This window comes from Conger conger, chromosome 6, assembly GCF_963514075.1.
Source record: "Conger conger chromosome 6, fConCon1.1, whole genome shotgun sequence".
In the NCBI taxonomy this organism is placed as follows: domain Eukaryota; kingdom Metazoa; phylum Chordata; class Actinopteri; order Anguilliformes; family Congridae; genus Conger; species Conger conger.
This window is the reverse complement of record NC_083765.1, coordinates 63,535,188-63,549,832: the sequence shown is the minus strand read 5'-3', so window position 1 is coordinate 63,549,832 and position 14,645 is coordinate 63,535,188. Positions and strand designations below refer to the sequence as shown.

Below are 14,645 nucleotides of genomic sequence, written 5' to 3'. Positions count from 1 at the left end.
GCAGTCATTACCAGCATTCATTAGAGAGACGCTTTCATCCAAGGTGACAGTAAGTGCATTCAGGGCACGACCAGCGCTGCTGATTGGCTACGAAGCGGAGTGGAGTAGTAGGTGCACAAAGTGCTGTTGTGTCAGTACCCTGTGGCGTTGTGTCAGTACCCTGTGGCGTTGTGTCAGTACCCTGTGGCGTTGTGTCAGTACACTGGCGTTGTGTCAGTACACTGTGCTGTTGTGTCAGTACCCTGTGGCGTTGTGTCAGTACACTGGCGTTGTGTCAGTACACTGTGCTGTTGTGTCGGTACACTGTGCTGTTGTGTCGGTACACTGTGCTGTTGTGTCAGTACACTGGCGTTGTGTCAGTGCCCTGGCGTTGTCAGTACACTCCTTATTTCTCCTCAAGATTTTTGACAGTGGTCTTTGACAGTAATGTATAGGGTCTTTGACAGTGATGTATAGGGTCTTTGACAGTAATGTATAGGGTCTTTGACAGTAATGTATAGGGTCTTTGACAGTGATGTATAGGGTCTTTGACAGTGATGTATAGGGTCTTTGACAGTGATGTATAGGGTCTTTGACAGTGATGTATAGGGTCTTGTTATTGTTGACGTCAGATGTTTCTTAAGCCTCCTCACACCTTTTTCCTCATCATTACCCTGCAGGTCATTTCCACCACAGCGGGTTTCCACCACAGCGGGTTTTCCTGGCGATGACTCCCAGGACGGCTGAGACCCCCTCCCGGTCCTAGGTCTCTCGCTCCGTCTCTCAGCTGTTCTCCAGGCGGCGGGCGGAGGCGGGCGTCTTTCAGCATGGAGAAGAAGAAGCCCTGCCCCCGTCTTCTGGACTACCTGGTGGTCGTCGGAGCCAGGTGGGTGTGGTCCCGTTCAGCCGCGTCCACAGATCACAAACCCCCCGTTTCAGTCCGCTGATCAGGCCTGATGGCTTTATGTAGCTTCAGAAGTGTTTCTAAAACTGTGTTCTCCCTTCCGATAACCCCTGCTGTAGAATTAGGCCAGACTGACAACGTAACCACATTGAACCAGATAGATTCTGTCCTCTGACCTCAGACCTAAGCAAAAAGTGCACAAGTGCACAAAGTAAGCCCTGTGCATACACCATTCAAAAAGACAAAGCGAGCTAAAAGGAAAATACAACCATAAATGTCTGCACAAACAGGTCAGGCCACCCAAAGGTCTGCTCAGAGGAATTTCTTACTCTTACGCAGGGACGAGGTGACTTAATGCCACAGTTGGTATCAGTCTGTCCTGTATTATTTTCATTAATGTGAAGTAATCGATTTGGCAATATGAGCAAATTGTGTTTTTTCATGTTTGCGCATTATTTGGTTAGCTATTGAAGAGATGCAAAAAAAAAAAAAAGGTTCCACTAGAGGCGCTAAATGTAAACGGGCTGTAAAAACAACCAACGTCTCTACACAAGAAGAAGCAGTCCTTTTCCCCTCACTCCAACTAACACTATCCCTGTCTGCCTGCTTGTGGACGGGCAGATGGTAGATTGTAGGGCGAAAAGAGGCCAGTAAACGCATGCATGGCACGTAAAGCAGAGCCTGCGTGTGTGTTTGAGTGACAGGCTGTGCCCCTCCCTCCCTCAGGGTGTGTGTTTGAGTGACAGGCTGTGCCCCTCCCTCCCTCAGGGTGTGTGTTTGAGTGACAGGCTGTGCCCCTCCCTCCCTCAGGGTGTGTGTTTGAGTGACAGGCTGTGCCCCTCCCTCCCTCAGGGTGTGTGTTTGAGTGACAGGCTGTGCCCCTCCCTCCCTCAGGGTGTGTGTTTGAGTGACAGGCTGTGCCCCTCCCTCCCTCAGGGTGTGTGTTTGAGTGACAGGCTGTGCCCCTCCCTCCCTCAGGGTGTGTGTTTGAGTGACAGGCTGTGCTCCTCCCTCCCTCAGGGTGTGTGTTTGAGTGACAGGCTGTGCCCCTCCCTCCCTCAGGCAGCCCAGCAGTGACAGCGTGGCCCAGACCCCCCAGCTCCTGCGGCGCTACCCCCTGGAGGACCACGCAGACTTCCCCCTGCCCCCGGACGTGGTGTTCTTCTGCCAGCCGGAGGGCTGCCTGAGCGTGCGGCAGCGGCGTCTGAGTCTGCGGGACGACACGTCCTTCGTCTTCACGCTGACGGACAAGGACTCGGGCGTGACGCGCTACGGCATCTGCGTCAACTTCTACCGCTCCTTCCAGCGCCGCCTGGGCAGGGCCGAGCGCGAGGGCCACCGCGGCCGCGACCGGGAGCGGCCCCCCAGGGCCCCGCAGGCCCCCCAGGGCCCCGAGCCGCCCGCCGGGGGGGACGAGGCGGAGGGGGCGGGGCCCGACGAGGCCGGCAGCGAGAGCTCGGGGAGCGGGTCGTCCCTGCCCCCCCCGGCGGGCGACCCTGCGCCCGACGCCGGCCCGTCCCCGCGGGCCAAGAGGAGCGCCAAGCTGGCCCCCCGGAACCGCAACAGCACCCTCACCTCCCTCTGCATCCTCAGCCACTACCCCTTCTTCTCCACCTTCCGGGAGTGCCTGTACATCCTGAAGAGGCTGGTGGACTGCTGCAGCGAGAGGCTCACCCAGAAGGCCGGCATCCCCAAGGGCGTGCAGAGGTGAGCCCGCTGCTGTCCGGGGAATCGCCCTTCAGGGCTCATTTGGGATCAGTCGTGCCGTGTAAATATTTGATTATATATTATGTATGACCTGGGTTGGAATCCTAGATCCCTGGTTAATGGTGATGGCTGCCCTGGGAGGTATTGTAGGCTGGAGGTCATGGATGTATACCTAAGGGGTGGAGTCACCCGTGTTTGCTCCTGAGCTGTGTGTAGGGCGCTTGAACCCTGTGCTCGTACCAAGAGCCACACGCACAAGGCATCTGCTCGGGTTGCCATTGGGTCAAACCTCTTGTTCATTCATGAAATGCATGCCTCTCTCTGACCCCTTCCTCCCCTGGGATCATGATGTTCTGGGAGGTGAACTCTTCCATCCTGTCAGACTTGAGATGGTTTATCTCAGTCTTGCACCAGTGCTGGCTGCTGGACAATCTTTCATACAGTGAGCTGAGGCAGGTTTCTGAGGAGCAGTGGGCCAGAATATCATTCTGTGCGATGCAAGAGACTGATTGGCTGATGAATGATACTGTGTACAGAGAGTGATTGGCCTCCTTACTAAGGAGGGTTGTACAAGTCGCTGAGTCATGGGGTGCACTTACTGTTTCTCAGAGGACTGCATGTTGGCTCATTATTGGTTGAATGAATATTGACAAAATCAAAGGGCTAGAGGAGGATTAGAGTATGCAGGGCGCAGAATCCATGTGCTTTCTTTTCCACATCGCTGTGTTGCATCACTCACACATGCATATTATGTTTGGTTCAGTCTGGGGAATTATGTTGTTTATATTCTGATTTATTACATCCTGCCTTTGCTTAGCTTATATAGTACCTAAAGATAATAATTCAAAGCCTGCAGTGAGAACTCTCCTGAGATGACTTTGTAATTAAAGCACCTTGTCAGACAGAACAGGAGCAGTGTTTGACACTGCTGGATTCATGGACCTGTAGGTTCCAGAAACCCACATAGATTTTGGTCCTTATGAATGTAATTCCTAGCGCAATATCTCCCGCTTGGGCAGTGTTGATGGTGCCGGCTTAATGGAGAAGCTGCGTTTTCACACCCCAGTGGCTGTGCCAGAGGTACTTGGTTTTCTGAGTTTATATGGCAGTTAAAGTTGTGTGTTTCTTCATCATAAGGCGTACTGTCCCTCAGTGAGCTGGGTAATGTGAACTGATTACATTACATCTATATAAACAGTCCAAGAAGGCCTTTTAAAAAAGTGTGCTGTCGAATTGCTGTTGTGGTTTAGTGTACAGAATTCTCCTGCTATTTCCTGCTATTTTATTTTGCTATTGTGTAGTTAAAGCTACCTGTGAATGTTACTCTCAGCTTGTTTTATATTTTTACAACATAGTACAGCTTATTTGTACCTAGCAGTGGACGATGAACGCGTTCAATGGTGCAGGGAGTTTGTAATGCGTGTTGTGTGTAGGTGAGTGTGTGTAGGAGAGTGTGATGTGTGATGTTGGAGAGTGTGTGTAGGAGAGTGTGATGTAGGTGAGTGTGATTTGTACTGTCCTTTAGACTTACTGGGCTTCATTTAGCTTGTAAAATCCCACGGTCAACACCACCAACACATTAAGCCTGCCCACTTTCACCACCGGAGAGGAGGAGAGCAGGAGAGGAGGAGGAGGAGAAGGAGACGAGGAGGAGAGCAGGAGGAGAGCAGGAGAGGAGGAGAGCAGCAGGAGAGGAGGAGAGCAGGAGGAGAGGAGAAGAGGAGGAGAGAGGGAGAGAAGGAGAGAAGGAGAGCAGGAGAGGGGGAGAGGAGGATGGGTATTATCTGACTCAGAGGCCTCAGCACAAGTGGTGATTAGATGGACTGTGTGTAATTGCTGACCTGACAGAAAGCTCAGGAATAATGAGGGCTCCACACTCGCTGGCACACGGTCCAGGCCGCCAGCCAGCTGGGAGCAGGAAGAGGAACGTCTACTACACGAGGTGCAGGAAGAGGTTCTGCTCTGATCACAGGGTGTCCTGGAGTGCCCTGTGTCAGGCCTAACACTGCTGCACATTTACAACACATTCCCCCTAATCTGAGAGCAGACATCACATCTGATGAGAGCTGGAATAACGCAGGGTGTGAGGCGGAGCAGAGCAGAGCAGGTTAGAGTGACCCTAGGCCTGGTGTCTCAGGCTGATTCATGTCAAGTCAGCTACGTTTAGTGGAGCTCAGGAGAGGATATGACAAGGCACATGCAAAAGGGCATCTCTCTCTCTCCCTCTCTTTCGCCTTCTCCCTCTTCTCTCTCCCCTCTCTCTCCCTCTCTCTCTCCCTCCCTCTTGCCCTCTCTCCCTCTCTCTCTCGCTCACATAAAGACAGATGGGATGCATGTGCATATGGTGTCAAACACGCAGACACACAGCCATGGTATCACAGTAATGCACGGTGTGCATCAACACAGCCATGGTATCACAGTAATGCACGGTGTGCATCAACACAGCCATGGTATCACAGTAATGCACGGTGTGCATCAACACACAGCCATGGTATCACATTAATGCACGGTGTGCATTAACACACAGATGCACAATGCACACTCTCCCCCGCCAGTAAAATGTGCTCTGTTTAGTACATTCAGCTGCGCCTTCATTGTGGATCTTCTGCCAGCTGAACCCCTGGGATATGTTCATGGTCTGTGCTGTTCAGTGGAGCATGAAGCCAGTTCATGGAGCAGCAGGTTTAGTGGGATGTGTGGTATCTGGAGCAGCAGGTTTAGTGGGATGTGTGGTATCTGGAGCAGCAGATTTAGTGGGATGTGTGGTATCTGGAGCAGCAGATTTAGCGGGATGTGGTATCTGGAGCAGCAGATTTAGCGGGATGTGGTATCTGGAGCAGCAGATTTAGCGGGATGTTGTATCTGGAGCAGCAGATTTAGCGGGATGTTGTATCTGGAGCAGCAGATTTAGCGGGATGTTGTATCTGTGGAGCAGCAGATTTAGCGGGATGTTGTATCTGGAGCAGCAGATTTAGTGGGATGTGGTATCTGGAGCAGCAGATTTAGCGGGATGTTGTATCTGTGGAGCAGCAGATTTAGCGGGATGTTGTATCTGGAGCAGCAGATTTAGTGGGATGTGGTATCTGGAGCAGCAGATTTAGCGGGATGTTGTATCTGGAGCAGCAGATTTAGCGGGATGTTGTATCTGGAGCAGCAGATTTAGCGGGATGTTGTATCTGGAGCAGCAGATTTAGCGGGATGTGGTATCGAGCAGCAGATTTAGCGGGATGTTGTATCTGTGGAGCAGCAGATTTAGCGGGATGTGGTATCTGGAGCAGCAGATTTAGCGGGATGTGGTATCTGGAGCAGCAGATTTAGCGGGATGTGGTATCTGGAGCAGCAGATTTAGCGGGATGTTGTATCTGGAGCAGCAGATTTAGCGGGATGTGGTATCTGGAGCAGCAGATTTAGCGGGATGTGGTATCTGGAGCAGCAGGTTTAGCGGGATGTTGTATCTGTGGAGCAGCATATTTAGCGGGATGTGGTATCTGGAGCAGCAGATTTAGTGGGATGTGGTATCTGGAGCAGCAGATTTAGTGGGATGTTGTATCCGTGGAGCAGAAGCAGATGTGCTTGGTATCCTTGCATGACCGCTGTTGTGTAACTGCCTGTGCTTTGCAGGTTCCTCCCGGGGTGCAGAGAAAAGGTTTGCCTGCTGACAGTGGAACAGAGAGCTGCAGTCAGCCTTTCATTGTCTCTTATTGACCTTTTCCGGAAGTCCAGACATAACGTTGCTTTGCCTTCTCACATCAGTGTGCATTCACATGGTAGAATTATATTTTGAATATGTTGGAGGGAAATAAGGAATATCTGAAAGTGCAACAATGAATATGTCAGTCATATACTCATTATTACAGTCATATATTGCAGGAAATTACTGGAGTACCAGTTTTTCTGAATTATGGACCTTGTTCTTACAGCCTGAAGCAAAGCTCTGCCTGATTCTATGGGGTCTAGAGCAACCCCCAAAAAGGGCCCTGGTGCCATTTTAGGCTGCAGACTCCAGCAGTAATTGTTTGAAAAGACGGGGAGCTTTGGAGGCTGTTAGATCACAACTCCCATGGGTTATGGATGCTGGAATGACATGACGATGGAGAACTTTGCAGTGTGCGATGAATCTGGCTCCTTTCCGTTTCACAGATGGCTCTTTCTTATAGCCAGGCGTCTGTCGCCTTAAGCCCCGTGTGTCACGTTTAGGAACAATCTGGCAGGACGGGTAGTCTGTGAATCTGAGCTCATGTTTCTGTCCGAGGACGGCCCGGAAGCCCGTTCCCTGCCGCGCTGTGCTGCGTCGGAGGGCAGAGGCGCGTCCCGTGCCCTCAGTCACACAAGTCCCTCTCAGCTTTATGACATCTGAGCTCTGGCAGCAGCGTTGAGCCTTACATAACGCCACTCAGCAGCCGGGGGAAACAGGCTTCATGGCAGATTGAGAGTCCTGGCTCCCCATGGATGAGCCATCGCGCACAGCAGGCTAGCCCTCTGCAGAGCTGCCGTTTGTTCTGATTGTCAGATCAGTGCAGGAATTCAAAGGCCTGACCAGTGTTGAGAGAAAAATGACAGAACAAGGCGTATTCCCAAGTTCAGTCATTTTTGCCAGAAAGTGTCGGCCCGTGCCCTGTGAGCTCCCGATGTTCTGACGCCTCTTCAGTGGGAGCAGGGAGGTCTGGCGGAAGTGCTGAAGGGTAGCCATGGTAACGCCTCCTGCCACGCAGGTTTGATCTCATTTCCCCTGACGGCAGACTCCAGCGCTCCTGTAAATACCCCCTGCCTCTGCCCCCTCCCCCGTAAATACCCCCTGCCTCTGCCCCCTCCCCTGTAAATACCCCCTGCCTCTGCCCCCTCCCCCGTAAATACCCCCTGCTTCTGCCCCCTCCCCTGTAAATACCCCCTGCCTCTGCCCCCTCCCCACCAGCTGCCCTCGGCTCCAGCTCATGCAGCCCTCTGGAGCTCCTGCTGGTGCACAGCACTAATGAAGCTCCCTCCAGCTCTTCCCCAGTGATTCACCATGAGTTCTGTCAGTCTGCCCTTTGTTTAATAACTGAATATAAACTTAGGACGAAGACGATGCTTCCATTGGGGAAAGAGTGGATTACCGCTGACCTTTAAAACGCCAAAAACTAGCCTGACTTATCAGACCTACTCTTATGGTACTATTAGACTGATCAGGTTGCTTTTCTGATTCACCTTGATAATGAGCCAGTGGTCAGATTCTGCTTCTGATGAATCATGATCTTGTGTGTATTGGGGTCCAGCTGGGGGGCAGCAGTTCTCTGAGTCCATACACCATCTTCCAGTAATCCCAGTTGTCAGCTGTATTGATGTATTGGCTCATTGAAAACTTGTTGCTTTGTAGTAGGGGTACAATATGGTAGGTGTTCACTGGCTCACTGCTTTACAGGGACACAATGTGGCAGGTGTTCATCTGCACTTCGTTGTACGTCGCTCTGGATAAGAGCGTCTGCTAAATGCCTTGTAATGTAATGTAATGTTTTACAGGGACACAATGTGGCAGGTGTTCACTGACGCACTGTTTTACAGGGACACGATGTGGCGTGTGTTCACGGGAGCCCTGCTGATGGAGGAGAAGAGCAGCGCTCTCCTGCAGGACCTGCGGGAGATCGAGTCGTGGGTGTACCGGCTGCTCCGGTCCCCGGTCCCGGCCGCGGGGCAGAGGCGTGTGGATGTGGAGGTCCTCCCCCGGGAGCTCCAGCCCGCCCTCACCTTCGCCCTGCCCGACTCCTCCCGCTTCTCCATGGTGGACTTCCCCCTGCACCTGCCCTTGGAGCTGCTCGGCGTGGACGCCTGCCTGCAGGTGCTCAGCTGCATCCTGCTGGAGCACAAGGTGAGCCCCTCAGTCCTGCTGGAGCCCCTCAGTCCTGCTGGAGCCCCTCAGTCCTGCAGTGAGCCCCTCAGTCCTGCTGGAGCCCCTCAGTCCTGCAGTGAGCCACTCAGTCATACTGGAGCCCCTCAGTCCTGCAGTGAGCCACTCAGTTCTGCAGTGAGCCCCTCAGTCCTGCCCCTCAGTCCTGCTGGAGCCCCTCAGTCCTACTGGAGCCCCTCAGTCCTGCAGTGAGCTCCTCACTTCTGCAGTGAGTCACTCAGTCCTGCAGTGAGCCCCTCAGTCCTGCTGGAGCCTCTCAGTCCTGCTGGAGCCACTCAGTCCTACTGTGAGCCCCTCAGTCCTGCAATGAGCCCCTCACTCCTGCAGTGAGCCACACAGTCCTGCTGGAGCCCCTCACTCCTGCTGGGGCCCCTCAGTCCTGCAGTGAGCCCCTCAGTCCTGCAGTGAGCCCCTCAGTCCTGCAGTGAGCCCCTCAGTCCTGCAGTGAGCCACTCAGTCCTGCTGGAGCCCCTCAGTCCTGCTGGAGCCCCTCAGTCCTGCAGTGAGCCACTCAGTCCTGCAGTGAGCCCCTCAGTCCTGCAGTGATCCCCTCAGTCTTGCAGTGAGCACAAGGTGAGCTCTGTTAGTCATCCTGTTTGCCCTAGGACCTGGCAGCTGAGTCTGGGTGTCACATTTCTGCTCCTGGCCAGTGCAGTCGGGTCATTCTGAATGGTTGTGCCCTTTTTCATTTCAAACATAATGCTCTGCCCATTCACCTCCTTTTTCTTTCTGTCTCTGACACACACACACTTACACACGCACACGCACAGGCATACGCACTCGCACGCTCACGCACACGCACACACACACACACACACACACGCACACGCCCACACTCAGACACACACATATACACACACACGCACACGCACACGCCCACACTCAGACACACACATATACACACACACGCACACGCCCACACTCAGACACACACATATACACACACACACACACACGCACACGCACGCTCACGCACAAACACTCACACACACACATATACGCGCACGCGCACGCTCATGCTCACGCACACACACGCACTCGCACACGCACACACTCAGACACACACATATACACACACACTCACACGCACGCGCGCACGCACACACACTCACACGCACACACTACTCGATTTGGATGTACAGCTACCCATTTACCTCTCCCTTTCTTCTTGCGTGTTGTACACAAAAGCACACCTGCTCTCTGCCTCTCTCGCACGTACTCGACTCGGGCATAAAGCTCTAGGCCTATCTCGCTGTCATGCACACGTCCATGCAGATACACACGCTCTCTCTCCCTCTCATGCATACGCACGTACTTATTTTCCTCTGTCTCTTCCTCCAGGCCTCTGTCTGAGTATCATTGATCTCGACAGCTCTTCAGCTCCTCCAGCAATGCAAACAGTGACACCCTGTGGCTGAATTCAGTCACCGCATCCGCCACTACCATTAGTATTTCAGTACGGTCCGAGGCACATTCTGTTCCCAATGTTTGTCTTATGTGAGCAATTTCATGATTCAGAATAACTGCTTACACAAACCTTCCAAGTAAATGGTAAATGGTTGGCATTTATATAGCGCCTTTATCCAAAGCGCTGTACAATTGATGCTTCTCATTCACCCATTCATACACACACTCACACAATCGACCCCGTGTCACAACAGGAGACCGTGTGTGTGTGCTGAGGGTGTGTGTGTGCGCTCAGGGTGTGTGTGTGCAGGAGACCGTGTGTGTGCTGAGGGTGTGTGCATGCTGAGGGTGGGTGTGTGTGTGTGTGTGTGCAGGAGACTGTGTGTGTGCTGAGGGTGTGTGTGTGCAGGAGACTGTGTGTATGCAGGAGACTGTGTGTGTGTGTGTGTGTGTGTGCTGAGGGTGTGTGTGTGTGCGCACTCAGGGTGTGTGTGCAGGAGACTGTGTGTGTGTGCGCTCAGGGTGTTTGTGCAGGAAACTGTGTGTGTGTGTGTGTGCAGGAGACTGTGTGTGTGTGCGTGCTCAGGGTGTTTGTGCAGGAGACTGTGTGTGTGTGTGTGCAGGAGACTGTGTGTGTGTGTGTGCAGGAGACTGTGTGTGTGTGTGCGTGCTCAGGGTGTGTGTGCAGGAGACTGTGTGTGTGTGTGTGTGTGTGTGTGTGCAGGAGACTGTGTGTGTGTGTGCACTCAGGGTGTGTGTGTGTGCAGGAGACTGTGTGTGTGTGTGTGCACTCAGGGTGTGTGTGTGTGCAGGAGACTGTGTGTGTGTGTGTGTGTGTGTGTGTGTGCGCTCAGGGTGTGTGTGCATCGGTGCGTGTCTGACACTGCCTGTGCGCTCCCCAGGTGGTGCTGCAGTCCCGGGACTACAACGCCCTGTCCATGAGCGTCATGGCGTTCGTGGCCATGATCTACCCGCTGGAGTACATGTTCCCCGTCATCCCCCTGCTGCCCACCTGCATGGCCTCTGCAGAGCAGGTACGCCCTGCCTGTCCCCCGTCAGTCCTGTAACATGAAGGCCATGGCCAGTGTTGTGGATGTTGTAACCGTTTGTCTGTTAGTTGGAGTAGTGCTCTAGTTGCATTGTTGTGGTTAGCAGTAGCAGTACTTGGCAGAAGCAGCTGTAGCAATGGCAGTGGTAGAGCTAGCAGCAACCGCTAGCAGTAATGCAGTAGATGTGTTTATATGAAATGTCATAAGTCTTATCCCTTACTCAGGCCCCTGTGCCATGACCTCTTCTCTACATCCTGCAAGCTGATCGCATTTGTAGTTTAAGTTGCCCTTTCATTTGCATTTTAGCCTTCTTAAAGTATTAGTAATGCCCCCCTGTTTGTGTTAGCAGTAGTGTTTGTCCCTCTATGGAAACAGAAACATGAAGAGGTTTAATTCTCCTCTCTGCTTCCTCTCAGCTCCTCCTCGCTCCCACTCCGTACATCATCGGCGTGCCGGCCAGCTTCTTCCTGTACAAATCCGATTTCAAAATGCCCGACGACGTGTGGCTGGTGGATCTGGACTGTAACAAGGTCAGAGCGCGGAACCCGGTGGCCACTCTATTCACTGCATCAAAATGTCTGTTTGGTCCAGAACCGGTGCTGCGGATAGTGGTGGTTTGGGGTGTGACGGGGTCAGAGGTCGGGGATGAGTGACTCTCTCCTGGCCTGCAGGTCATCAAGCCCACCAACGCGGAGCTCCTGCCCGTTCTCCCAGAGCCTGAAGCCGTCGAGCTGAAGAAACACCTGAAGCAGGTAAAGCTGGAACTGTCGGCCATGCAGCACCGCTTCCGTGCGCTTCCGTGCGGTTCCGTGCGGTTCCGTGCGGTTCCGTGCGGTTCCGTGCGGTTCCGTGCGGTTCCGTGCGGTTCCGTGCGGTTCCGTGCGGTTCCATGCTCCAGTTAAGAGCGAACGCCTCCAGGCTCTTTCCAGGGACACGGTCCTACGCAAGACCTGTATGATAGAAAAGTATTTTGTATTGATTGCTGAAATTTTTCAATTCATTTATTGAAATGTCTTTCCATCTTATCTGTTCCCGTGATTATATGTTCTAAGCAGGTGTGAGTGACACATTTACAGGGGTTATAATGATCTGGTGGGGTTTTTAGCTGTAAACCTTGCGCTGCGCGTGTGAGTGATTCCTCCTCCAGTCTCCGGGGCGAGCTGGTGAACGATCGCTCTCCCTGTCCTCTGACCCTCCCCCTCACTCAGAACTCAACCAGCCAAAACTCTGAGCAGCTTAGAAATGACTGCCATGTGTTGATGCACAATGTTGACCCCCCCCCCTCTCATCTCTCTCTCAAATCTGCACCCCCCCCCCCCATCTCTCTCAAATCTGCACCCCCCCCCCCCCCCCCCCATCTCTCTCTTAAATCTGCCCCCCGTAGCTGATGCAGGTAATGCAGTTACAGCCTGGGGTTGACCTCTGACCTCAGTAACCACTCCTCCCCTGACCGTCTCCTGTCTCCTGAATCGGAAGTAGCCTTCCGGGCCTGATTCACCACGCCAAACGCCATTTTACATTTCATTTTATTCAAAACTTCACGTTTTATTCCACTATTCAGTCTTCCGTCATTTAATATGCACAAGCACAGCATTCGTACTGAGAGTTGGGGGTTAGTGTTGCACATTTTTTGTATAAAGGGAAAACTGCATAGTGCATGATTTTAACATGTTATGATTATACCCCTTGAACAGGGGTTTTCTCACGTGACTGTTGTTCTGGACGGAGTCCCATTCAGAGATAAATACACTGGAATGAGCGCAGGTGTTTCCGCCCCGTGGATGAGCTGTGAATCAGGCCCTCTGCAGCAGGCGGGGTTAGAGCTGTGAATCAGGCCCTCTGCAGCAGGCGGGGTTAGAGCTGTGAATCAGGCCCTCTGCAGCAGGCGGGGTTAGAGCTGTGAATCAGGCCCTCTGCGGCAGGCGGGGTTAGAGCTGTGAATCAGGCCCTCTGCAGCAGGCGGGGTTAGAGCTGTGAATCAGGCCCTCTGCGGCAGGCGGGGTTAGAGCTGTGAATCAGGCCCTCTGCAGCAGGCGGGGTTAGAGCTGTGAATCAGGCCCTCTGCAGCAGGAGGGGTTAGAGCTGTGAATCAGGCCCTCTGCAGCAGGCGGGGTTAGAGCTGTGAATCAGGCCCTCTGCAGCAGGAGGGGTTAGAGCTGTGAATCAGGCCCTCTGCAGCAGGCGGGGTTAGAGCTGTGTCGTGAATCAGGCCCTCTGCAGCAGGCGGGGTTAGAGCTGTGTCGTGAATCAGGCCCTCTGCAGCAGGAGGGGTTAGAGCTGTGAATCAGGCCCTCTGCAGCAGGCGGGGTTAGAGCTGTGAATCAGGCCCTCTGCGGCAGGCGGGGTTAGAGCTGTGTCGTGAATCAGGCCCTCTGCAGCAGGCGGGGTTAGAGCTGTGTCGTGAATCAGGCCCTCTGCAGCAGGAGGGGTTAGAGCTGTGAATCAGGCCCTCTGCAGCAGGCGGGGTTAGAGCTGTGTCGTGAATCAGGCCCTCTGCGGCAGGCGGGGTTAGAGCTGTGAATCAGGCCCTCTGCAGCAGGCGGGGTTAGAGCTGTGAATCAGGCCCTCTGCAGCAGGCGGGGTTAGAGCTGTGAATCAGGCCCTCTGCAGCAGGCGGGGTTAGAGCTGTGAATCAGGCCCTCTGCAGCAGGCGGGGTTAGAGCTGTGAATCAGGCCCTCTGCAGCAGGCGGGGTTAGAGCTGTGAATCAGGCCCTCTGCAGCAGGCGGGGTTAGAGCTGTGAATCAGGCCCTCTGCAGCAGGAGGGGTTAGAGCTGTGAATCAGGCCCTCTGCAGCAGGCGGGGTTAGAGCTGTGAATCAGGCCCTCTGCAGCAGGCGGGGTTAGAGCTGTGAATCAGGCCCTCTGCAGCAGGCGGGGTTAGAGCTGTGAATCAGGCCCTCTGCAGCAGGCGGGGTTAGAGCTGTGAATCAGGCCCTCTGCAGCAGGCGGGGTTAGAGCTGTGTCTCCCCGACACGGCGCCTGCAGCTCGTGTTCACATGCGTGCGTGTGTGTGTGTGTGTTGTGTGTGTGTGTGTGTGTGTCTATTTTAACACTGTCATTACGCCGTCTCCACTGTGCTTCTGTCTCATAATTACGGTCTGACTGCATTGATATCGGCACGGCAGCGTTGGCCTCCAGCGCCGTTAATGTTCAGTGACAGGGAGAAGGACTGGAGGGGAATCATCAGAGAGCGTGTATTCCACATGAAAACAGCCTCTTCTGCATTATCTGACTATGAATAGAACCTCGCTGATAAAATGGCCGGCTGTTTCCCCTCCCCCTCCGGGGCTGAAACGTCTGTCTCCTCTCCCGTCTCCTCCACAGTCTGTGAAAGTCAGAAAGGAGCTGATCTGAGCGTCCTGCCACAGTCTGAACACGAAGGCCTCCGGCGTCTGCCTGTGGCAGCTGAAGTGCTGAAATGAGCTCAGCCAGCTGATTAGCATGCAGAGGATTAGCCATTCCGCTGTGATGTCATTGACAAATTACCAATTCACTCAAAGTAAATTCATAAGCTATTCACGAGTGCGAATATCTCAAAACTTCTTCAAATTCAATACAATTGTAAATAAGCAGCTGAATAAATCAAAGTATGAAGTACATCCTGGACCTGACAACGCACCAAAATAAACCTTTCAATTTCAGAGGAGACAGAATGTTCTTTCCAAGGTTTTTTTTTTTGTTGCAAGAGTATCTGAAACTCTGTTAATAAGGACCTTG

At 53.3% G+C, this 14,645-nt stretch overlaps 1 protein-coding gene across 18 annotated transcripts in view; it reads left to right on the top strand.

The window, feature by feature from the left end:
* madd (MAP-kinase activating death domain) overlaps positions 1 to 14,645 on the top strand; it is a 94,943-nt gene that overhangs the window by 18,121 nt on the left and 62,177 nt on the right. For 8 of the 18 annotated variants that reach the window (XR_009708936.1, XM_061244699.1, XM_061244704.1 and 5 more), the window contains exons 1-5: positions 2,384 to 2,590; positions 8,129 to 8,432; positions 10,781 to 10,912; positions 11,344 to 11,457; positions 11,599 to 11,679. Coding sequence is in view for 17 of the 18 variants with exons in the window: in XM_061244699.1 (XP_061100683.1) it covers positions 8,136 to 8,432; positions 10,781 to 10,912; positions 11,344 to 11,457; positions 11,599 to 11,679 (624 nt within the window). In the remaining variant the exon portion in view is untranslated. Of the gene's footprint in view, positions 1 to 659; positions 866 to 1,945; positions 2,591 to 8,128; positions 8,433 to 10,780; positions 10,913 to 11,343; positions 11,458 to 11,598; positions 11,680 to 14,645 lie in introns of those variants that run through there. The other 10 variants (XM_061244714.1, XM_061244713.1, XM_061244706.1 and 7 more) reach the window with 3 other exon arrangements.